The sequence below is a fragment of the Coturnix japonica genome, chromosome 3 (assembly GCF_001577835.2).
Source record: "Coturnix japonica isolate 7356 chromosome 3, Coturnix japonica 2.1, whole genome shotgun sequence".
Taxonomy (NCBI): Eukaryota; Metazoa; Chordata; class Aves; order Galliformes; family Phasianidae; genus Coturnix; species Coturnix japonica.
Window position 1 is genome coordinate 36372119 of NC_029518.1, and position 24688 is coordinate 36396806.

At 42.7% G+C, this 24688-nt stretch overlaps 1 protein-coding gene across 1 annotated transcript; it reads left to right on the top strand.

The window, feature by feature from the left end:
• The first annotated feature begins 198 nt into the window (after nt 1-198).
• Nucleotides 199-24389, top strand: CAPN9 (calpain 9). Its single transcript, XM_015857950.2, has 20 exons — nt 199-641; nt 4860-4929; nt 5352-5470; nt 5930-6063; nt 6607-6775; nt 7160-7243; nt 7510-7595; nt 8759-8836; nt 11989-12149; nt 12826-12983; nt 13626-13834; nt 14609-14645; nt 15582-15662; nt 16179-16236; nt 16789-16853; nt 18865-18933; nt 20318-20396; nt 20609-20725; nt 21740-21798; nt 22599-24389. The coding sequence occupies exons 1-20, from the start codon at nt 429-431 to the stop codon at nt 22623-22625; spliced, it is 2073 nt and encodes a 690-aa protein (XP_015713436.1). The 5' UTR covers nt 199-428; the 3' UTR covers nt 22626-24389.
• The last annotated feature ends 299 nt before the right edge of the window (nt 24390-24688 follow it).

Genomic DNA, 24688 nt, shown 5'->3' on the forward strand with positions numbered 1-24688 from the left:
GCTCTTCTCAGGTGCCGGATGTAAAGGGTGAGCTTGTAGTGGCTGCCAAGGCTACACCCTCCTGCAGCTCCAGTTTCACTCCGGTGGCTCACTGCCACCAGGGCTTTCCTCAGGAGCTGCATACCTTGAAGTCAGCAGCCACCCCCTGCCCATCCCCACATCCTCATTGGGGCAGCAGGGAGTGGTGCCAGGCCCCGGGTGGGCCCATTGCCACTGAGCGGGCACAGCAGTCCTGCCCCAGGGAGGGTCTGGCACCACCTCCCCACTCCCACCCAAGCAGCTGGTGTGGTCAGGCCAGACGCTTTCCCTCCCTGTTTGCTTTCAGGGTGTTCATCTCCCATGCTGTTTGGAGCTGCTCCCGCTCATTTCTCCACTTGTGCCCTGTTCTGCTAAACCTCAGCCCACTGCACTTCTCCCTATTGGGAGCCATGCCCTACCTTCTCCACGACTCAAAGCCGAGGCCGCCACCACTGCCAAAGGAGGCACGTGGCATCCACAGCTCAGGGAAGAGCTACCAAGAGCTGAAGCAGGAGTGCCTGCGCAGCGGCTGCCTCTTTGAAGACCCTGACTTCCCTGCCAATAATGCCTCCCTCTTCTTCAGTGAAAAGCCACCGATTCCCTTCCTCTGGAAGAGGCCTGGGGTGAGTACACAACGTCTGCTTACCGCACTGTTCTGTGAGATTAGTTAAGGCTAAACAGGAAAAAAAAAACAAACACCTTTTAACTTTTAAGAATGAGGGATGCTTGTTTCCTTCATGAAGCACGTACCGCAGTCACTGTGCCATTCAGCAGTAGCCGAGGGCTCAATGAGTATCTCTTAATGCATCCCGCATAACAGTCATTAATAGCACAGCGATCGCCTGAAGCTTCACCAGTCACATGCTCTCAGATCACAAACCCACCACCACCCCAGGTTCTCATGTTTAACTAGTAGCCACAGAAAACTTCTGGCTAATTTCATTTCTTTGCTAATGCTTGACATTTGTTCTCTTTTCCTTCACAGTCTGAAAGCTTCTCACTTAGTAGAAAGCTTTCCTTTGCCGATAGTGATAACTAGAGAGAAAAAGAACAAAATAAGCTTAGAGATGGATCTACATTTTAGCTTCACTTAATCCACGAGAAGCATTCAAATGCCTTAGTGTCTGATAGCTAATGGAGTGCCACTGCTGTGTTATTAAAGCCATTATTCCTCAGTGTTTCAGCTATGAAAACCCAGGAGATGGCCCCAATGGCACTGATGCCACCTTGGTAATCCCTTGTCATCACAAATGAAATTAAGTCATCACTTTGAAATTAAGCCTTATCCGAATTTCAGAATAATCTGAAGAATAAATTAAAATTAATAAAGAAGATAATAAGAATAAATTAATTCATTCTCATTGCATTCCTCTTTCTCTTTCCTTGTTAATTTATATCTGAATTAAATTGTTAAGCTAGTATATCTGTCATTGATTTCTATTAGCTCTCTATCTTGGAGAGCTAGAGATTGGTAAGCTGAAGAATGAAAAATCAGAAAAGGAATTCAAATATATTTTGCCCGTGGTCTATAGGAGGAATTAGCAAGGAAATTATCCTAATATGAACAGCCACTGGTCTGACAGGAGCTACATAGTGGAAACAGACAGAGAAATAGAATCACAAAAATAAGGCCTCGCTAAACAGCCTCAGCTTTTCTTAGATCTCCATGTATTTCCTCTACCGATATGTGATAGAGACCCAAGGGATGCCATTTATCTTCCTGTGACTCCAAAGAAACATAGGATTGGTACTGGGGCTTCCTTTCATCTCCCTGAGCATCGCCCTGCCCTGCTTCTAGGCAACACCCTTGAATTGCTATCTCCTGTGCGTGAATGCAGGGCCTAATTCTGGGCCTTGTCCTTTAACGTTATGAAAGAAATGCTTAAAGTATACATACTACCCAGACTGAAAATTCCTTTAAGAATATTTTTATAACTTCCACTCATAAACTGTAGCTCTTGGTTTTCTTTGGTGTAGCAGAGAACGTGACACAAGTCCATTCAAAGTCCTTTAAATTCCTTTTCATTGATTTTCATTTGTGCTTGCTTTAGATACAGAGATTGAATACATTTTCCCATTTGTTAGCTGTACAGCTGTGTAATAGGCAATGAGCCATGAAAGACTCACAATGCTTAGCAGCATTTATATCTATGTCAGTGTATCTCGGTATATCTGCTAACACACAGTTTCCTGGTAACAGCTAAATGCAGTGCTTGCTGTGAGAATCACATTCCCCAGGAGCACTGCTGCTAAAATAAAGCATGTTCTTAAAAATCAGCACTACATTATCAGCCATCATGATACTCATATCTTTTATCACTCCCATCCCATCCACACATGACTGGCTGTATTTAACAAGCAGGTGGGCCAGGTGACAGGGAGGGGCTGTTTGGTTTACCTGTGCCAGGTACACTGGGGATATAACCTCACCGCCACCTCCTCCACAGCAAAGGCAAACAAAATATGCAACCAGCTTCCTGCCCAAATGCTGCCTCTGTGGGACTGGCTTCGTAGATGCTGCTTTCCTCTTCTGTGGCTGTGTGCCATTTTCCTCAGCCTTCTAAGTGATTCTTTCTTCCCCTGAGCTGTGAGAGCTGGCTCACTGACTCCAGCAGGTGCGTACTTCAGTAGCTAAGTCTGACAGTAGGCAGTGAGAATTGTTGTCCAAATAGAGCATTGATGACAGGAGAGGACTGACTTGCCCCTTTTCTCTAACGACCACACTCTCCAATATTGAATTCACAGAAAACCACTTATCAGCTTGTGACAGCCAGGTGAACTCATGTGTAGATACACTACATGCGTCATTTTCACCCTTATCATAGCACTCTGGCAAGGATGGAATAGAGTTGGTGATCTGCCATGCTCCAGGTACTATGGGAGAGTCCCTGTTACATGTTGGATAGGGATGTGTATTTCTCTGAAAGACTGGGCTCACCCACTGCATGTCTTAAATGCGAACTTTGCAGAGGATTCAGGATAGCCATTGCCTTAGAGCAGCACTGTGGGCTCGGAGCCATGGACATCCAAAGCAGAAAGCTTAAGCTGCTATAGCCAGGGTCATTTCAAACACATTCACCAGTGGTCTGCAGATGTTCCACTCTTCCAGTTCACAAGAGAGTTTTGAACCTCTCAGACCTGCATGAAGGCTTTCAGCAATTTGGAGGTGGGCTGTGTGGTTCAGCACACACTGCCCATCGGAGGGTGACTTTGCCAAGAGAAGCTTACTCATCAACAGATAAGTCATGGCTAACTTGCTCTTGTAAATAGGGAGGTGGCTGATATGATGAGCTGCATGGTTTGCTGTGATGCTGGTCATGTCTTCTGGGCACAGTCACCTCACAGGAAGTGGATGATTACAACAAAATATACTGATAAGGCATGAGGAAATGAAAAAGTGGTGCTGGTATGCCTTCACTTGGCTCGCTGGATAATGCTTGCACGTTGCCCATTATGCAGTGACACACAGCATGATCCTTTTGTACTGCTGCTGCAGTAAACCTGCTCTGACTGTCCAAAAACCACATCTGTGCTTTCTGTTTAAAAATGTTTAGACATGTTGCAAGTTATGTGCATCTTAGCTGAACTCTCAGGCATGACATATGCAAACAACCAGCTACTCTGTCTAGTGAAACCACTGTCCCCTTCAGCATCAGTACTAGCCCATTAACCATCTGCAAACCCGTGGCAAAGCATTGCATGACCTGACAGACCTAAAAGTCATGCTGCATATTTGGGGCATGCCCAGGCTTTGCTGGCAAATATGAGAACAGCAGGAGGGATTAACTGGGTCACAGCCCGGGCTCCTGCAGTAGCCAGTGGCAGATGCTTCATGAATAAGCGCAAGAAGCTGAACAAAACTATCAGCATCCTACCCTGATGGCCTCACAAAATGCACTGATGTGAACCAAGAGCAACCCAATCTCTTTCTGGGCAGCTGCGCAGGTTAAGTGATTGAATGAGCTCTGCTGTTTTCCCTTCCTCTTTTGTTTACTTTTTTTTTTTCTTTTCTTTTTTTTTTTTTTTTTTTTTCAAACTGGTTGTTAAATAAAAGAACATCTTGCAACAGGATCTGCAGTAGGATATCAGGGCAATCTGATTAACTACAGGATAATTATTCCAGTGGTATATTATCACTGTTATCTTCCTCTCTTTCCTATTTGATTCAATCCAATTGACAGTTCATTGGAAAGGGGAGAGGGGAGGGGAGGTTTTGCCACTTTTATGTGTTTACCATTGTAAATTTTCTATCCCACTGAGATACCTGAGAATACCTTCCAACCTCTGAGCACACAAGGGTGGGTAGTGTTAGAAAACAACTCCTAAAAACCAACTCTGTAAAACAAACAAGGCTGGAGTCCACTTTTTTTTATTTCCTTATTTGAGAAGGAAATAGACTATATAGTGTTTGACAGCCGTAAGGCTGTATTATGTGCAGGTAAATACAAGACATAATACTGTGTTTGAAGTAAACTGCCAGTTGTAGGGTTTCTTTTTCAGCTGTTGGGGAAAAAAAAGCAAGCATTAGCCAGGCCTGTAGCTTAACTTTGGGATTCTGGACCAGGATGTGCTATGTTTTGACAGTTGCCTATGGGTGAACAAAGAATGGCAGCCTTTCATTAGCAGCCAACTAATTAGGAGGAAATGAGGATAGCTAATTCTTAAATTGCTCTACACTACAATTAATTAGCGAGGATTCCCCATCTAGTTCTTTGTGGTGGTTACACTGCTCAGGAAAACATGGTCCATGTGCAGAGAGTGCCTCACATCTGGGTTCAGAGTGACAGCAATGTTTCCTGGCATGTTTTCAGTCATTCTGTGTCTCACTCCCACTCTTCCAGGACATTGTCAAAGATCCCAAGTTTATCCTCGGAGGAGCCACAAGAACTGACATATGCCAAGGGGATCTTGGTGAGTGATTCCTCTGCAGCCTGTGTAGAGCAGCGGGCATGTCTTTACAAGCGAGGGGATGTTGTCCCTCCTGAACTGATAGAAGCAGTCAGGATGGAGCCACCTCCCTTGCCGACATTGCCCATAACCACCTTGTTGGTGGCACACTTCCATCTTTGCCATGGATCATTCTGGTGCAGTGGGATTCAAGGCCAGGGAAGGATCACCATGCAACTGTACTGGGAGCCCAAAGGAGCTTTACATCCCTTAGCACTTCCCAACTGCACTCACTGGTCACAGACACTTTCTGGGGACACACAGGATCACTTTTCAATGGGGATAGCAGCTGTCTACGACAACATCTCCCCTCATCCTCACAACACATGCTTTTCCTCACAAATGGAAGAAAATGAAGCTTTTTCTTCCCCCTTCTCAATTCACAGGTGACTGCTGGCTATTAGCTGCCATAGCTTCTCTCACACTGAATGAGAAAACACTAGCAAGAGTAGTGCCGCTGGATCAAAACTTTGGGCCGGGTTATGCTGGGATTTTTCACTTCCAGGTAAGTTGAATATCTGGCACGGCATGACAACATTTTTGCTCAGTTGATCGTTGCATGTTGTGGTTTGCTTTGTGGTGGGAATGTCGCTTATTCCAGAGGAAACTTCAGAAAAATTAAGATCGCTGAACTTAATTTGCTGTTTGCATTCTGAGGAACAGCCTTTTACAGGCATATATGTGGCCAGTCTCTGTGAAGAGAAATATGGCTTTACAAATCATTTCTCATTTTCCACCCTAACCTCTCTTAGGATATGAAGTGTTATAGATTAATAAAGAGTTGAACTGTGTCCTCCTTCAGACCAGCCTAGCATGGCATAGTTGGAGTAGATGGTTTATCCTTGATTTCTGAGCAAGCTTTTGATTGTCACTAACTTATGCCTAGAAGCACTGAGACATCAAATTCTTATGCTCAGGAAATGACACGCTGTCAACCAACTCATGTTCCATCCTTTCTAAATAGTTTTGGCAGCACAATGAGTGGCTGGATGTTGTGATTGATGATCGATTGCCCACCTTCAAAGACCGGTTGGTATTCGTGCATTCAGCTGAACACAATGAATTTTGGAGTGCTTTGCTAGAGAAAGCCTATGCCAAGTAAGTCTGGTATACCACACTGTACATGCACTGTTCATTATTTGTACATACGCTATACACAATTCAAGCTAACAGCTTCTATCCTGTTTTTCTTATTATTTGCTGCCTCCCTGATATGAAGATATTATGTCTATCCTTTGTGATAGACATCCATCTTCCATCAGATCATTAGATACATTCACAGATTACAGCAGTAGAGCTGGATCAAAGCCTGAATCCTACCATTTGTCTCTGCTGAGACTCATATGATGGTTCTGGCTCTCTCTAGATTTGTAACTGATTTGGGAAGTGACAAGCCGCTGATATCTAAAGATATCAGCCCTTGCCAACCTGAAGCCTGGGACTAACATAAGAAAAGCCCCAGGCCTTAAGATATGGAGAATCAAATGAATTAAAAAGGTTCCCAATATAACTCACATACCTCCTGGGTGTGTTCTGGGACACTTCTCTTAATCTCAGTGCCCTTGCTGTGATTTTATACGTATGTACAAATGGGTATCTTCAAAGTTTTGAAAGCATGTCTCACGTTAACGTGTTTTCCAGGCTGAATGGCAGCTATGAAGCTCTGAAAGGAGGCAGTACGATAGAAGCCATGGAGGATTTCACTGGGGGAGTGGGAGAAATGTATGAGGTTAAAAAAGCTCCTGACAATTTCTATGAAATCCTAGAAAAAGCTCTGAAAAGATCGTCAATGGTGGGCTGCTCTATTGATGTGAGTAAGAAATGGGTTCTGATTTTCTCAGCTTAGTTTTGTGGTTTCTGCATTGAAAAATATGCACTGGATATGCCCTGGACTTTGTAAATAATAGCTATGAAATTATAGATATGTAATATTAATGTAACTCTAGTTTAAAAGTTGTTTAGAAAAGAAGATTCAGCACATTTCACCAGGTTATGGCCACAGTATTTAAGGCAATAATGACATTAGTATGAGCACTTGGGGAGAGTGAACTTTATATCTTGGCTTATGTGGTCACTTGACATTAAAACTAGCCATAGCTTTGTGAGAACTTAAAGGTTCCAGAGACTAAGTGGCACCTCTTGCAGTCTCACCACGAGAAGAGATCTATTCACATTTTTTTTCCCCATATTTCAGACCAGCAGTGCTGCCGAGTCAGAAGCCAGGACACCCTTTGGCCTCATAAAGGGCCATGCTTACTCTGTAACTGGCATTGATGAGGTATGTTCCCTCTGGCTTGTGTCAGCAGTGCAGGGCAAGGAGGAGTTTGGTCATAAGACAAAGGAGTGCCTACTACCCTTAAGAGATGGGAGGAATTATCCTGGGGGAGTTATTCAAATTCCCATCCATCTTTCCCTCCCGCATCTCCTGTAGCAGTGCATGTTTAGCCTAGCTGTTACACCAACTTGTCCAGCTTATTCATGCTAGAGAAGACTTGCTCCCTAGCTAATGACACTCAGTATTTTCTCTGCTTCCTTCTACTGCAGCTGAGCTATCAGGGCCGGAAAGTGCAGCTCATAAGAATAAGGAACCCCTGGGGACAAGTGGAGTGGAACGGGCCTTGGAGTGACAAGTGCGTGCACTGTACCATATACACTCACCATGCAAAAAATCAATCTGCTACTCTACATCTCGCTTTCTGTAGATGGAGTAATTTCACAGATAATTAAATTAAGGATTTGCGTATGCTTAACAATATTACTGTCACAGTGGCATGTCATCCTCAATATTTTCAGGGCTGCTCAATTAATGGGATGCTGTCCAGATTATTTAGCTCCTGAAATCCAGTATTAGCAAAAAGCATGCATTAATATAAATAGGATAAGTGAATTTTAAGACACTCCCCAAAATTACATGTTTGAAGTGACTTTTTTTTTTTTTTTCTTTTAATACAAGCCTGTCCCTGTAGTACTTGTAACACAATATCCATACTTAATCTTACTGCAGATGAAGTTAAAACTGATATTGTATCGCCCCCTCTAGTTGCATTTGTGTTCTGGGTTTCTAAACCCAGGAATAGCCAAGATCCTGGAGGTGAGATTTAGACTGGATGTAGGAAAAAAAGGTTTTTTTATGATAAGGTTGGTAAAGCACTGGGACAGATGGACCAAAGAGGTGGTGGGTTCTTGAAGTCATTCAAGATCAGGCTCGAAGGCAAACCCCAGCTACTTCATCAAATTTCTCTGCACAGAGCAAGGAGCCTATTTGGTTCCCATTGAGTCAACTTTGTCAAAATGTCTGCCTGTGGATAACAGATTTAAAGAGGAGTGTGACTTACAGAAATCTTGGCGTTTACTGACTGCCACATTTTACCTACCTCCAATGCCTGGCAGCAATCCCAGCACTGACTGCAGAGAATAGTTCAAACAGGATGATCTCAGGGAAGTCTGGGGGATCTTTGTCCCTGTCCTGCTTCCAGGTACATTAGCTGAGTCTATGCCACTAGATGAAATGGTAGTGGGGCTCAGTAAACCTTTTAAAGGCATCCATATTTGTTTGTGCTGCTCAAAGAAAGCACATCTGGAAGAACAGCAGCTTGCTGATGTGTCCAGCCCATTGTTCTGAGTGAGGAGAAATTAAACACCATATACTCTGCTGAAGCTGTATTCAACTACTGGAGTTGGACTTGATGACAGAGTTGTATTTGTAATCTGTGTGGGTCCCCTTCCCACTCAGGACTTTCTAACTCAGGACACTCTATTGTTCACAGTAATTCTTCATTTTATTTTCTTGCAGCTCTCTGGAGTGGCGTTTGGTCAGCCCATCAGAGCAGAAGCGCTTGGCTCAGACAGCTCTGGATGATGGAGAATTCTGGTAAGCCACAGGGTCTGAGTGTGACTCCAGTCAGAAATCAAGGCACAGGTGATCAAAATAATTGATTAGGAAGAAACTTGAGTGATCAAATGCTCAGTTTCCTCCTACTAGAGAGTAGGAGCACGTGTATTTTATTAACAAACAGCTTTTTAAGTATCAGTTTAGTCAGTGGTATTAGCACATTTCAAATACTGTGTGTCTCCCATGGCTGTAATATCCTTTAAATCCTTAACAGGAATGCAAGCACACAAGGGAGCATTGTATTGCACTGTACGAGCTATGAAATGCCTCCAGGGTTTCATAGTTTCATAGTTTCGTGCGGGTTGGAAGGGACCCTAGAGATCATCGAGTCCAGCCCCCGGGATTCGAGCCTCTGTGTAGCAGAGCGGCACTTCTACCACTTGCGCCACAGGGGGAATTCGAACTCCGGGCCCCAGTGTTGCAAGGGTTGATGTTAGTCATACACTGGAAGAGAAGGGGGCACGTAGAAGAAATGCTACTTGTTACAGAAAGTACAAGAGCTCCAGAATATGTGTGAAATGATGGAAAGGTTTAAGAAAAGATGAAAGGAAAGGGGGGAAATTGTGGTAGCGATTGCTTTAGAAGTGTGAAGTATTCTTCATGCCAAATTCACTATCTCAGGCAGAGCAGATGGCTGACTTGCACAAGATTCCCTCTCCCACCCTACCCCATGTCAGCCATGCCATGCTCTTACTGATGCCGTGTCTGGTCATATTTTCTGGTGCCAGATGCTTATCTCTTTTACACAGAGATAAATCTAGAGAGATATTCAGCACCACTATCCCAAATCTTTCCCATCAGTTCACTTTAGGCTTGAAAGGTGATATAATACAGATGACGAACAGCATTTAGTCACATAAAATGATTAAAATGATCTGTTCTATACTCTGATAGCTCCTGATGGAAGTAGGACCAGTGACTGATCTGATTACTTAAGCATCTTTACACATGATCATTATTAGTTATTTTGCTACTGATAGCTAAGTATTTCCTCAGAAGGTCAGCAAAATGAATGAGGTTCAGACACCCAGGAAAATATTGGTCTTCTTCATACAGCATCTCAGACACTGAGAGCAGAAACAAAAGCCATCGGGAATGAAGTTTTCCATTAAAGGGTTAAGTGGAATAAAATCATATGTAAAATTTAATAAATTCTTCCAAAACAAGTCAGACAAGTTTGAGACCAGCTGAAGTTTCCACCTAGTCCATCAGAGTTGTTTGTCCTAATGCTTTTTGACTTTTGCATATTTCTCTAAGGAGTGTTTGTCTGTTTGCCCTTTAAAAGACACACCTTGATGGTTCCCCCATTGGGATAAGTATACAGAATTTGCATGATCAATGACTGTGGTATACTCCTGAAGACATGGATGTGGTCAGACTAGGAATAAGATAAACAGAGCTGCTTCTGCCCTGCTTTCAGTTTGTTCCTATTGCTGGCACAGTTTAGATGAGGAGATGGAGCTTTATTATTACTTCCGTAGCTGGGGGACCTTCGGCCAGCCTGTTCACCAGGACTTCTGGTGGTGACTTGGGTTGCCTCCCTGGACAGCTGGAGTGATCTTTGTGAGATGCTGCTAGAAACAGTGTGTAGCAAAGTAATTCAATTTCTTCATCTGCTTTGCAGCATGCTTCCAAAGAGCCCCAGATTGCCTAGAATGGCCAGGAAATTAGAGGCAAAGATTTTGCTACACTGTATCTGTAATCCTGCTGTAATGTACTGAGCAGCATAGTAAGAATTAACAGAGGCTGTGGCATGCAAGGCTAGCAATATATGAGAACAGCTGACAAGAAAGAGGAAAAATCCCAGGGATTCAAGTTCTACTGTTTCATCCCTAACTGAAAAAAAAAGTTGTAAAATATCCCATAGCAGGTGTACATTATTGACGCCATAGTTTCTTACACAGCAGAAAAATGGAGCACGCTCTCCCCATGAGCAGCACTGATTGCTAGCTGAGTCTTATCTGCCTCTAGCACAGATATACAATGTGGTCTTGAAGAGCTCTTACTTTCCTTCTATTCTATTCTTTCTGTTATGCATTAGTCACAGGAGAAAAAGGATAGCTACAGGAATTTGTATCAGGAGGGAGCAGTTTCTCTGCTCAGTCCCTTTGCCCGGGGCTGCACACTGTGCACAGCTGGGTGCCTGCCTCCAGCTGTCCCTTTTCCTGGCTCTTTGCTCAGCCCTGAATACCCAGCTCCCCAGCCAGAAGGTTTGTCATTTCTTTTCCAATTTACTTGCCAGTTAAATCCCATGAATTATCTGCTTCTTAGCATGCTGAGTAGGCTAGGTTCAACCTATCCAACATAGAAACTCAAAAATGATTGTATTTTGGCATTAACTTTTCCCTTTCAGTGATCGCATGTATGTATACACATTGGGTTTAAAATACATGTACTGCGATCTGTATGGCGCTCCAGTAGCGTCTGTTTCACCTTCAAGGGCTGGCTGGTGTCTTTACTCAAGTCCAATTATACTTTTTGCCCCTCTGTTTGATGCATGTTTTTGCTAAGACATCCCTAGGCATCCATAATGGAGGAAAGGGCAATAAACTTGAGCCAAAGAACCTTACCAGAGGCCCAAACGCTATTTTAACTGTAGTGTAGACAGGCTAGCTGTACCACAGCCTGGCTAATCCATCACAGTGTGTCAATTGTAGTGCTGCCATGTGGCTGGTGTTGAAAGCACAGATGATCTGTAGGCAAACTTGGCTCCTCTATGGATGCCTGCCATCCTTTGGTTGGTTCTTTGTCAGTATGGATCCAACTCAGCATTAGGATCTGGAAGTCCAGGGGATAGAGTTAGTTAAGGATTTTTTTCCACAGTTGGTTTTATGCCAGTGTCTCTTCACTGTATCTTACACTCAACTGTAAATGAATAAAATTGGGAGAGTAACAGTGTAAAAAGAAAGGCATAAGAGATGTCAAAATCAGGCTATAACAATAGGATTGTTTGTGTTTCACACCACAATGAATGAGAGCTGTCTTTTTCCTCTGTGGGCATCCAGCTTATCTTCACGGTCACTGGAGCTATTCAAATCCATGTGAGCTGGGACCCTGGCGTGTAAGTGCTTTTCTGGGTGTCCTTCACTGAAGTGAATAATTGTCCATTAATTCCCATGTCTTTCATTCAGGATGAAGTTTGAAGACTTTAAAGTGCATTTTGATAAAGTTGAGATCTGCAACTTGACTCCAGATTCCCTGGAAGACAGCACTGCCCAAAAGTGGGAGGTGACCATCCATGAGGGGAGCTGGGTCCGGGGATCCACTGCAGGAGGATGCAGAAATTTTCTAGGCAAGTAAATACTGCCTTGAAAATGACAGGCACAGAAGCCCTTAACTTCTCTCAGCCACCTCTCCTGTTACCCTAGAGCCACAACTGGGGAAATAGGACAGACCAGCTGAGTTTCAGCTAGTAGAAACCAGCCAAAGGTACAAATACAGTCCTAGTTGAGACTTAGGGTAAAAAAAACTGCTTGCTTTGCTCTCAAGTTTGTTGGATCTGATTTGTCTCTCATTTACATTTGTACAAGCTGTACCAGCTCTAAATAAGTCACTTAAAATGCAGCAGTAAGTGTAAAATGAGACAAAAATCCAGCTCAGCCAGCATGTTTATGTGGCTCTGAGGTAGCATTGTGGATCTGAACTGTGTTACTCCACATTGGCACCAGTACTACGGAATCAGTGTAACTATGTGAACAAAATCCCAGCTGACAGCTTTGTTTAAAACACAGTAACTTAATAAAATATCAGCCCTAAAATCTTTTCTACACCTAACTCCACGAAGGACTTTGGGATTTGGCTGGTTTTCTGCAGAGTCGAGTGGAAAGAAGCACGACAACTGATGGAAAAATAATTCTGAGCAAAACTTCAGCTTAATTGTCCTCTTTGTTTACTTTGTGTGTGTATGTGTATGTGGTTGTGGTATTATTCTGAGGCAAGAAATGTTCTGGTGTTCTTTACTTTGGCAGACACTTTCTGGACAAATCCACAAATCAAGCTGCATTTGACAGAGAAAGACGATGGTCAAGATGACTGCACGTTCATAGCAGCACTGATGCAAAAGGATCGCCGTAAACTCAGGAAGCTGGGTGCTGAAATGCTAAGCATCGGCTACTCCATTTATGAGGTGCTCTATTGCTTTTACAGTGCAGTAGCCACACCATCAATACTAGCATCTTTCTCCAGATTGGTAATCCTGACAGACATCAGATATTCTGGGGACCCTTCTTTCTCCCTTTCTTGGTTACATCAAGCCCTATGGAGTATTTTGAGTTGGTTAGGATGGTGTCCTTTCAAAGGAGGATCAAAGGGTATCCAGGGTAAACTCCTTAGCCCTGTGACTGGGTCATTCCCCTGCCTGGCTCCCAGGGAGTAGATGTTGCTTCTTGTGAGCCTCTTTGGGCTCATCATGCACAGTGGTTCCTGTCCCTGTGTTAAGTTTGGATTAGAAAATCTTTTGAGGTGTGTTCTCCATCCAGAAGAGGACTGTACTCTGTGACACCTCACCCGAGATTGATATCTATTAACAGGGAATGTTCTAGCCGGAAGGTATTGTCCTAGTGTCCCCTTAGACTGTCTTCTGGGTGGGAGAGAACCATTGGTAACGTGTCCTGCCAAAAAGCATGAGCCAGGTTCTGTGAGTTCTTGGACAAGGGGGTAACAGACAGTGCTGTGCTGCATCAGGTTGCTTGGTGCATGAGTGGGAAGAGGGTGGGTGTAGCCCTCAGAATACCACAACCAATGCAGCTCTGCCTTGAATCCCCTGTAGAGCCCTGGTGGAGTTGAACACTTGAGCAAAGATTTCTTCAGGTACCACGCCTCCAAGGCTAGAAGCAAAACCTACATCAATTTAAGGGAAGTGTCTGACAGATTCAAGCTGCCACCAGGTGACTACATCCTTGTTCCAACCACATTTGAGCCACACCAGGAGGCAGACTTCTGCCTGAGAATCTTTTCAGAGAAGAAGGCCATCACTGAGTAAGTAAGCATAAAGCACCAGGCCTTTTGGTGCTTTCCTCTGCATGGAGCTGCCAATTCCTATGACAGAACCCTGTTATGGGAGGCTCCTGAGGGCTTTTTGCCACTCTGCAATTTTTATTTGCTTAGTAAGGAGAATAAGGAAAGGTCTGAAAATGGGCTTTTGGCCTGCAGCGTGCCCTCCAGTGTGAGGCTGAACTCAGTCAAGGCTCATCTGCCTGGTTCCTTTCAAAGTGGCTGGGGAAAATCCATCTGCAGTTGCACTTGCCCATTTTTGCTAAATCTGGCTCTTTTGGAGAGGAGTGTAGAAGGTGGAGAAGTATGGCTTGCCATGGTGATTCCAATGGAAGTTTGCAGGGAAAAACAGCTAGCTGCCTGCTGCTGTTCAGTAATATGTGGCTGCAATAGTGTTTGGTTCCTCTTTGTTTCCTCACAAAGTTTGCCCACATGACAATTCTGTATGGAAAAGAAAAAATACTGAGGAAAAAAAGTGCACAATGAATAAGATTAATTCTTTTGCAGACAGCATGCACAGAGGCTGTGCCCTCACCGAGTCCTGCTTAAAATCTGTTATAATGGCTCATGCCAAAATTTGAACTGTGCAAAAAATCTATCTGATTATTTTGGTCTAAACATAAGTAGTTCAGTAGAGAAAAAAAAATATGCAATTTTATCTTTCACCTCTGGAAAATGTAATGAGCAGCCTTGTGCCCTTTCCACCCCAAGCAGACATTGAACGTCTTCAGATACTGAATAAGGTTTTGTTTTCCCCAGGGATCTGGATGAAAACGTTGCCATTGATCTTCCTGAGGTAAGACTACAGAGTTAAAATAGCAAGAGGATAGCTCAGTGTAAGCCAGCTCACACTGCTTTTACTGTCTTCGGCTAAAACACGTTCATTTCCCAGGAATGTTCCACAATTGCCAGCTTTGTGTGAGTGACTGAAGCATTCAGTTCTGCTGAATATGGTAAAAGAGCTATAACAATCAAAATCACGGTCATTATACTTCTGCAGCTGCTTCAAGGCAGTCAGATTGGCCAGAGGCTGCTGTCAGCCACCACAGGTGCACTGAAAGTGCAAACTCAGTTAGATTGGGGTTGCACGTGGCCTTTCATATCTGTTCAAATCCTGTTTATTGTGGGAAAAATAAAAGGCATTAGAATTTCCACAGACCTCTGTTTGTTTTGAATACAAACCTACCAGTATCCACAGGGCTTGGAAGGAAAGGCTTGGTACACACGTGTGCCCAATGAAGAGATTAAATACTTTTTGTTCCTAAATGGCCTGACCTATCTGCTGATCACCAATTGCAGCTGAATCCAAATCAGCTCCTGTTTTAGTGTTTCCCTGCAACTAATCTGCTGATTGTGGTGTGAATTCCTATGCAAACAAGAGAAACCATGATTCCATGTGGATCTCTTTATTAGAAAGCTTCTCCAGAGACCAGCTAGCAAGTGTACCCCTTCATTTCATAGTTTCATAGTTTCATAGTTTCGTGCGGGTTGGAAGGGACCTTAGAGATCATTTCTAGGATCTCAGAGCCATGTTCAGGGTCAAAGTAAATCTGTCCAGTATCATTAAAGGAATGCACCCAGACCTGAGCAGTACAAAGTGAGGAACAGGCACGTGGTAAAAAAAGTACCGTTATTGTAAGATATACTTCGCATCCTCTGATGCAAAGAGGGACTGTGTGCAGGAGAAACGCCATGTTTTACCTACAGTTTCTTACTGTGGTTGATATTGCAGCCTCCAAACCCAACCCCAAGTCCTCAAGAAACTGAGGAAGAAAAGCAGTTCCGGGCACTGTTTGAACAGATCTCAGGAAAGGTGAGTGCAAAATCTTTGTGGTTCATAGCAACACTTAGGAAGGAGGAGGGAATTCTGCTCCCTCCCAGGGCCAGTTGCATTTTGGGGGCAGTGTGCTTAGCTGTAGTGTGTCATTTAGGCACCAGATGTCACCATGCCTTATACTTAGATGGAGAAGGATGCAGTTCCTGCTAAGCAAACAGGAGGTTCAGAACTAGAACTCAAGCCCTGAGAGAGCCTACCTGGTTCAGCGTCCAGCTGCATTTTTCTTTCTCTTTAAGTTAGTGGTTCCATCTTGAGATTGCTTGCAGACAGCCTCATGCGCAGCAGCACGTCTGTATTTTGCCAGCTGATTTTTAGCCTTTTCTGGGTTTTCTATGGTTCTCCTTTTCTGAGGTGCAACAAAGTGCAGATAAATAGGATGGCATTTTCTGAGGTTTTTGATATGTCTTATTCTAGAAACACTCAAGCAACGGTTGCTTCTTTCTTTTTTATTTGTCTTTTTTCTTTTTCTTTTTTTTTTCCCCCTATCTTCAGGACATGGAAGTAGCTGCAGAAGAACTTGAATATGTTCTAAATGCAGTATTACAAAACAGTAAGTACTAATAATCTCTGTAGTTGCTCAGTGGCATGCAGTTAAGAGCCATAAAGAACTTTATAAAAGCTGCTCTTAAGCTCCCTTACAGATGGAAAAATAAAGGCTGTGTTACTAATCCTGCATGGTGTCCTCCAGCCAGGGCAGAGCTGGAAAAACATCTAGTCTGTGATCTAACCACTTCATTGCCCTGCCTCCAGAATGATCCATGTCAGTTCCATGAGGCTAGTTCTACACTGCATTACTGTTCTGCTCCAGAGAGACTGGGAGTGGAACTAGTAAAACCTGGACATAGTTCATGGCGCTGCTATAGGCCCTTTGTATAACAAGAAACAAAGATAATATTTCCTTTTATGTCTTCAGTTCATACCTCCTCTATCTGGACTGTGATTTCCGTGCAGTGTGGGCTGTTGTCATGTTCCAGTGAACGGGTCCTTCCACAATGAGGCCTAGCAGCCAGCTGTCGGAGCTTATGAAATCCTGTTTTCTATTATGGAATTGTAAAAGGCAGATTTGCCCAATGATTTCTTTCTTATTATTCTCCCTTTTCAGGAAAGGACATCAAATTCAAGAAGTTAAGTCTCATTTCATGCCGAAACATCATTTCTCTTACAGATGTATCCTTTTAAATAAGTGCTTGTGAAGCTGAACAAATACTGAATATAATTTTTCATAGCAGGGCCTGTCATGGATATTGGAAATGAGTGTGGCAGTGTCATGTGAGAACACTGTCCACTGGAAAGGAAAAGAAAAAAGAAGTGAAAGTTGTATCCTGATTTTGCTTTAGAAATTCGGGGTAAGGATCTTCAAGATGGACCATTTTCTGTCTTGAGATTCTTCAAGCTGAACTTATGGGTCAGATTTTTCTGTCCAAATTTAGGTATTTGTGATGGAAGTGTCTACATCTATGCTGGCTTTCTAGACTTCTTCTGTAGACAGTGAAATGGGTGGTGTAATTATGCTTGTTATGGATGTGCTTAACTGTGAGAAATGCGAAATGATGGCGCAGATATTAGATTTGACAAATCAGAGCCCTGGTAGATCTCCACTGGGTTCATCCTTTGCAATGCTTTGCTGCCTGTTGAATTTAATATGGCTTCTCTTCAGGTAGACGAGTTTTTGGCGGTATGCTTTTCTGACGGCTGATTTTGTTACAAGAGGAAAAACAGATACAGTTCTGACAAGACAATTATCTAACATTTGAGTTTTGTCCTGCTTGCTCAGCTTGTAAATTCTTATGTTTTCCTTCAGTTGCTCAAGTCCATGATGGCAGTAGCGTCCTCTCAAACACTTCCAATACAAAACCAAAACAAACAAAACTGTATCCTGTAAAAGCCATACCCATAATATTAATATTTGGTGCAGACCCATCACTATGCATGTGCAACAAGAGACAACGGACCAGTCCTAAATCTCCTCCCTTAGAAACCAAGCTTCAGTAGGGAGCCATTCCATGTTCACTTCTCATCCTTACATGGTATTGGAGCAGAACAAGAGTCTACATTTGACCCTGGTACATGACAGCTCCTACTACTTAGGTTATAACCAAATAGTTTCCATGATTTGCAGTGCTTCCAAGAAAATCTCTACATCGTGTTGAATTAATGGGGAGATATCTCTTCATCTGCTTTGGAAGCATGAGGAATGCAGACACAACCATCCCATTCTGGTCATGACATTTAAAGTACACTGGAGGAGCGAAAGGATGCAAATGGAAGCTTGAGTTGATGCTTGCAAGTCCATTCCATGTCACACACCATCAAATTCCCTGGTTGTAGTCACCATGCAGCAGTGTGGATAGGAACAAATCTTGATATGACACCAGGAGGAAGAATCTGGCTGGATACAAAGGCAGACTTTTCATAGGAATGACAATGTCCATGGAACTTATGAGTGCCCTCAGTAATATCACTAGTATAGATGCTTAAACAAAAGCATGCTATTTAAGGGAGAGCTTGGCACACATTGGCCATTGTGAAGGCCTGCTGAGCTAGTGTCCAAGAGCAAGGGCTTTGTCTTGAAAAGTAAGATGTAAAGAGGAAGAGGAATATGAGTGAGGGGACTGTCAGTAACTCAATACAATAGGCATTCAGAAGACCCTCACATTTCAGGAATGGTGAAGTCCAGGTACATCTTGTCACCACCTCTCAGCACTACTTTACAGACTATTATTTCAGACCAGATTCTGCCAGCCTTCCCTCACAACTCTCACTAAATCTTTGATGGAGTCACTGCAGTAAAGCCTCATCTCTAGATAACAATACTGAATAACACATTGGTTGACTAACTGCTTCAACTGCAGTAGCAATTTGTTTTAATCAGGTAATTTCATTCTCTGAATCATTTATATCACATTTGCATCCAAAGCTGTTCTTGCCTCAGAACAATCTGTCTTTCTTATTCCTGTGGAGCCTGCATTGTTCAGCTGTGTTTTTCTATCACACTGTGTTCCCTAAGTATCACAGCTACAGCCATGACTGTAACTGCTTGATCTGCACCTCGTGATAAATTCCGCATCAGGTTCAGTGGCACTAGGCTATGTAATGTTATATGTCTAAAGAAACATCAAATTCATCTGGAATTTGCACCTTTATGCAGTGTGTCATTTTCCTTAATTCAGATTACTAGACCAGTGGCAACGGGAAACTGGAATTCAATGAGTTCAAAGTTTTCTGGGAAAAACTGAAGAAATGGATAGTAGGTGACATTATGCATTGTATCTGTTTCTTCAAGTTAGAAGCTATTTCATGCCAGGCTTATTATGCACATGCAGACAAAAATAGAGACAGGGGTGTTTATAAGCCAGAAATTTTAACTCAAAGCAAATGTTTTAAAAGTATACTGCTTGTTTTGGATCATCAAAGACATCTTTAGCTTTCCATGATGCTAAACCTTAATGGTTTTCTGGAAATAAAAGAGATTTTTATAAGGAAATCAAGTATGTTTGGGACAAAGAATGTAGTGGGCGCTACCAGGGAATCCAATCGAAATGAAACTTAAGGAGTTTCCATTGCAGGAGAAGAAAATGATGGTTCATCACTAGTAGGAAACAGTCATAAGTCACTGCATTTCCATTATCGATCTCTCAGTAGTCAAAAGTACTGAAGTCTGGGAAAGTTGATTCCAATTTTAAACACATTTCCCTGCCGCTGTATATGGCAGTAAAAAGAAGCAGACTTTCAGAATCAGGGCACAGACTGAATATTCAAATAAAGGCATCATAATTGCTTCCTCATGGCCATTAATAGTTTTTTTCTGAATTCATACTTCACCCAAGCATTCAAAATATGCAGCTCTCTGCTTCTCGTCTGTGCCATCAGAAATGGCAAATGCTTATTCTGGGTCCTAATGTCATACCTCCTTTATCAAAAGATGCATTGTTTTTTAATAAGGAAGCTTGAGGAATTCTTGTCTTCTGTAAGAAGATTGCACATCTTTCTATCACATCACATTCTATGTGAAAGAAAATTTCAAACAATGTAAAAACATCTCTATTTAACTCATATTTTAAGGGAGATTTGTGTTTGTCATCTCATTAAAAGCATGGATTTGAACTCCAACTTAATCATTCAATACTTAGGTCAAAATTAAAGCCAGTTGCACCAGGTATATCATAAGTATTTAGAACCTTTACATCCACAAGCAAAATAAGGGATAATCTCAATTTCTTGTTAAACAACGTGTTTCTACCTTCAGGATTACAGAGAAAAACACGAAAAGAGATTCAAGATGCTGCCTTAGGAGAAGGAAGTTAGAAGACAAATAAAAATACATCCTTCTCAGATGAAATTACTTCTTAAAAATCACAGAACTCTTTTTATGAGGAGCACTTCATTATTTCTGAATGCTTGGGTTTGGCAGTACTTGTTTAAGTTTCACAACAGCCTGTTCATCTGACAGAGAACTGGGTCCCAGAATTTCTTCTCAGTTACTGCAGATCAAGCTAGATCTAGTCTAAAGTCTTGTCAGCTTTCTTGAGTGCTTATGCCACACAGAGATAAACACCTTGCCTTTGTGTGCCATTTCTGCCTTCCCTTTCATGTGAAAATACTGAGCCTTCCATCTGCTCCTTTCTTAACAGAATATCTTTCTTCGATTTGACTCTGATAAATCTGGCTCCATGTCCTCCTATGAGCTTCGCAGTGCTCTCAAAGCTGCAGGTAAGACAAGCACCATGAGCACTACAGGTAAGACAAGTCAGGCATATTTCCTGTAGGCAAAGATGGTTGCAACTGATGATGCCAGCTGGGCACCCCCTAACTGCAAGAAGCACTAAGTCCCATTAACTGGTTTTCAACATTCATTAGTACAGATTTGCAGATTCCTACCTGTTCTATGAGGGTGCTCATTTTTCCTTTGTGTGTTTGGGAAGGATACCAACTCAACAACTACTTGCTGCAGCTGATTGTCCTGCGATACTCTGATGAGCAGTTCCAGATTGATTTTGATGATTTTCTAAACTGCCTAATTCGCTTAGAGAACGCAAGTCGTGAGTATCTTCTTCCTCTGGAATTTCTTTCCCTTTGAAAAAGAGTAAATCCACTTTTGGTTGCCTTCAAGCATATTGCATAATATCTGAGGTGAAGTGTGTATATTCAATGGCTAACATAAAATAGCTCTGTTTAGAATCGGTTTTTAGAATAGCTTTTCTCCTGTAAAGAGAAAAATGCTCTGCTGCTGATGGAAAATTTCCCCATGTGAATATAGCCAGCTTCATAAACTCCACAGCAATGCAGAAGGCATGTAAAGAATGCTGGCAAAGTCTGTGTTGTGTCCTTTTCTCGTGGCTCACCCATTGGACTAGTGGTGCCCAGCCTGTTTTTAGCCAAATCTCACTCATAAAAATATGGAGCAGTTGTGTGTCGTGTTGGGTCCAGCCCCTACTCTCACCAGTACTCAAACTCACTGTCACCACTTCCCTCTGGTTTCTTTTGGATTGGCTGAATCCAGGCACCTTAGTTCTTAGGTCATTCACACGCAGTGTCTCACTTGTTCTGGAGCAGATGCAGTAGAGACAGGTAAAAACAGCTGGATATATACTGAAGTGATCATCAGCACGGCTCCAAACTCAACACAACACAACTCAACTCAATGAGAATCACAATGAAGTTTACCGAGTGATATGTTTCACTTTCTGGTTTTTTTTTCTCTTTACTTCCCAGTTATGTCCGTGGCAAAAGAAGTATAAAGTACTGAGAAAAAATAGATAAAGAAATGCAAATTGTTTGACTTCATTTCTGACTATCCAAATCTGAGTGCTTAGACATTCACACCCATTTGATTCCTGATGTGAGACTTGCACAGAGGCCTGAAGACAGCAAGACTTTTCCTCTTGCAAGGGATTCATTTTTCAGAGCAGCCACCACCACTCAGCAGCCTTAAGCATCCAGACTTTGCGCCAGGCCCTCCCTGTCCTAGGCACAGCCCACAGTGGGACAGGGAGCTGATGCATGAATATGAATGAAGCGTATTTATAGCTCTGGTGTCCTGTTTTTCATTTCAGGAGTATTCCAAGCATTGAGTGTGAAAAACAAGGATTTCATTAACCTGAACATTGGCGAGGTATGAGCACAGCTTCATAAACACCAGGCAAAATGATGGGGCTTCTCTAGAGCTCAGTCCTCACATAAAAATAGGAGGTTTTCTATGGGATGCTTCAGGTGAAATCTGTGTTTGTGGCAGAGACTGTCTGCCAAAGATTTCAGCAGGGCTGTGATTTTACAGATAACGTCCCCATGGTGCTTTTTCTTTCCTCGCCCCATTGCAAACAGACAGCTTTCCATCTCACCTTCTGGCTTTTCTGCTTTTACCTTCCTTGGGTGCCAGCTCACGATGGGGGAAAGGAGAGGCAGCAAACAAGGATGGGACATTTTCCTCCCTGTAAATCACTCAGGAGTTGAAACCAGCATCTCAGTTAATGTGCATCCTCAGCTTCTCAGCACAGGCTTGTTGTTTTCTTTGTGCTCTCTTTGTCTTCCTGTTGCACACATGCTCTGTCTCTCATCTTACACTCACCCGAAGTTTCCTGGGGCAATGCACATTGAGTTCCCTGGCTCAACAAATGTGAAAGCTCATGTGGGCTGTGGTAAAGGAAATAAACACAGTGCTGTTATTGGCATCCAGTGCTCCAAGAGCTCTACCCTCTTCCCTCCAAGCACAGAAGTAAATGCTGGAAAGTCCTGCTTGCATACTAGTCTCCGTGTAGCAACAGGACATAAAAGCCAGTGAACAAAGATCCCCTTCTCTGTGTGGGGTCAAATCAGAGTGAGGCGGTGCTTTTGAACTTTGCTCTTTCATTTGGGGAGGCAGTTGAAGGGCCTGAAATTACTTACTGTACATTTGATCTTTTTTTTCAATATTAGTTCATCAACCTGGCAATGAATATCTGAGGAAGTCGAACTTGGATGCCTTGAGTTTCTTGTGCCATCACTGCCATGACTTCTGCCCCAACAGCTGTGATGCCCTTCTCATGCAGACTTCACCAGGAGCTTTATTGCGGAGGAAGGCTCACGCTGCTCATCTTTCTGGTCTCCAGCCCTGTTGTGTTCAGGAGTTCAACAGTCAGATCCCATTTTGTTTTTATTTTTGATAAAACCTGTCGATGGGTTTGTTACTGGGAGAGATATTTGGATGGGGCACACACGCCTCTCAAGCAGACTGAAACTGATGCCTCTGAGTAAACACGGTCTTTCATGAAGTAGTATTTAGTTTCAGCCCAGCTCAGACTGCAATGATTAAGCATCTTTATTACTGCTTGGCTACAGATTGCTGTAAGATGCTTTTAAAAATATAAGTTTGCATAAAATTTTGTTCAATTTGGAATTTATTTCCAGGCCTGCTGTGAGGCTACATAACAAGCCTCTTGTTGCAGCCACATTAATTTCAGTCTGCTATTCCACGAAGGGAATGGATGGATGAAAGTCCATCCCTGAATATGTACTTAGGACATAGATCCCTGGTCCAGGCTTCCTTAGAAGGATGTTTATTTAAGCTAAGACCTGATGTTCATCATTGATTTAATTTAGAGAAAAATTTCTTGCATCTCACTCCCCTCAGTTCCTCTTCTGTCTGGGCCATAGCAAGACCCACAAGCCAGAGTCTGCACACAGTTGCACACAGCTTGGCTGCATCTTCAGAGACACACATGGCTCAGGAGACAGTGAGCTCTTGCTTGGGGACATCTTCCCCCACCCACAGTCAGGGCTTTTATCCCACAACAACCAGGCCTCCAGAAGAGCAATTACAATCATATTATATGATCTAAATGCTACCAGTGGTGAGGCTCTGATCTCTGCAGCTATTGCTATTTTGCATTTGTCTCTTGCATTGCATTATTCATGTGATGTTGATAGTCAGTGCTGACTTAAAAAATAACAGTAATAACAGCCAGGAACTTAAGAGGTCTTCAATGGATTTGTTTCTATGAATATCTTCATAACTTATGTCTATTTTATAATGAATCAACTGTCTGGATTTGTTTCTGAAAGCCTTTCTTGCAGCAAAACAGATGGCCCCAGAAGAGCTTTGTATTCTTTACTGTCCAGGATCAGTGAGACAGCCAGGGCTCTACTTTCTCTAGATTTAGACCTACTGAGCAATTCTGGAATGAGAATCAAGCTGCAATAAATATGAAGCTCAAACTACCAGAAGAAGAAATAATGAGGATCATGATGGTTAAAATACCCATTTCTTTTCCCAAAAATAGCAATCTGGTAACTGTATAGAAAATGCTCTGGAGCTAACTGAAAGCTGAGAGAAAGGTAGTGGTTGCAGTATGCAGCCAACCAAGGTACTCAACCCTATGGGATGTATTGATTTTCAGATGTTCTGGTTGCATGTGCTTTCCACAGCACTGGAGGCAGCAGTCTAAATTTGTGAAAGTTTGCACTGGAATCTAGACTGTCCTATAAATATTTAGCCACATTCTTGAAACTCAATTAATGAATTCTTAGCTGGTTCACTGTGTGAGCTTGGATGTTGATACAAATTTATTGTAATACATTTTCATTCTGAAGCAATATTCACAAGCTAAGCAGAAGACACTTCTCCATCTCTGGCTCCTCCACTGTAGCTTTCTGTTTCTCTACACAGAGCTGGGGGTGTCTTGGAGAGATCAGGTTTAATAAAAGAAAGTGATAAATACTGAAGTTAGAGCAATGGAGCACAAGTAAGAACCTCTGCATTTAAGTGAAAATTCATGCATTTAAGATGAAAACACCCCAGCTTGTTTTCTGCCCACTCAGAGTAGTTACCTGCTGACTGTATCACAAGGAATCTGGGAGTTAATGCCTGAATCCTTTGCAAACAACAATAAGGCCCTGTTCTGAAAGTGAAAAGCAACCTTGGGAGTCGGGGCATCTGAAGGTGGAGGATTGTATAATTTCCTGTTGGTATGAGCTTTTATTCTGCTGTTACATTGCTTGTGTGAGTGAATGGGTGGGCGAGTGTAAGA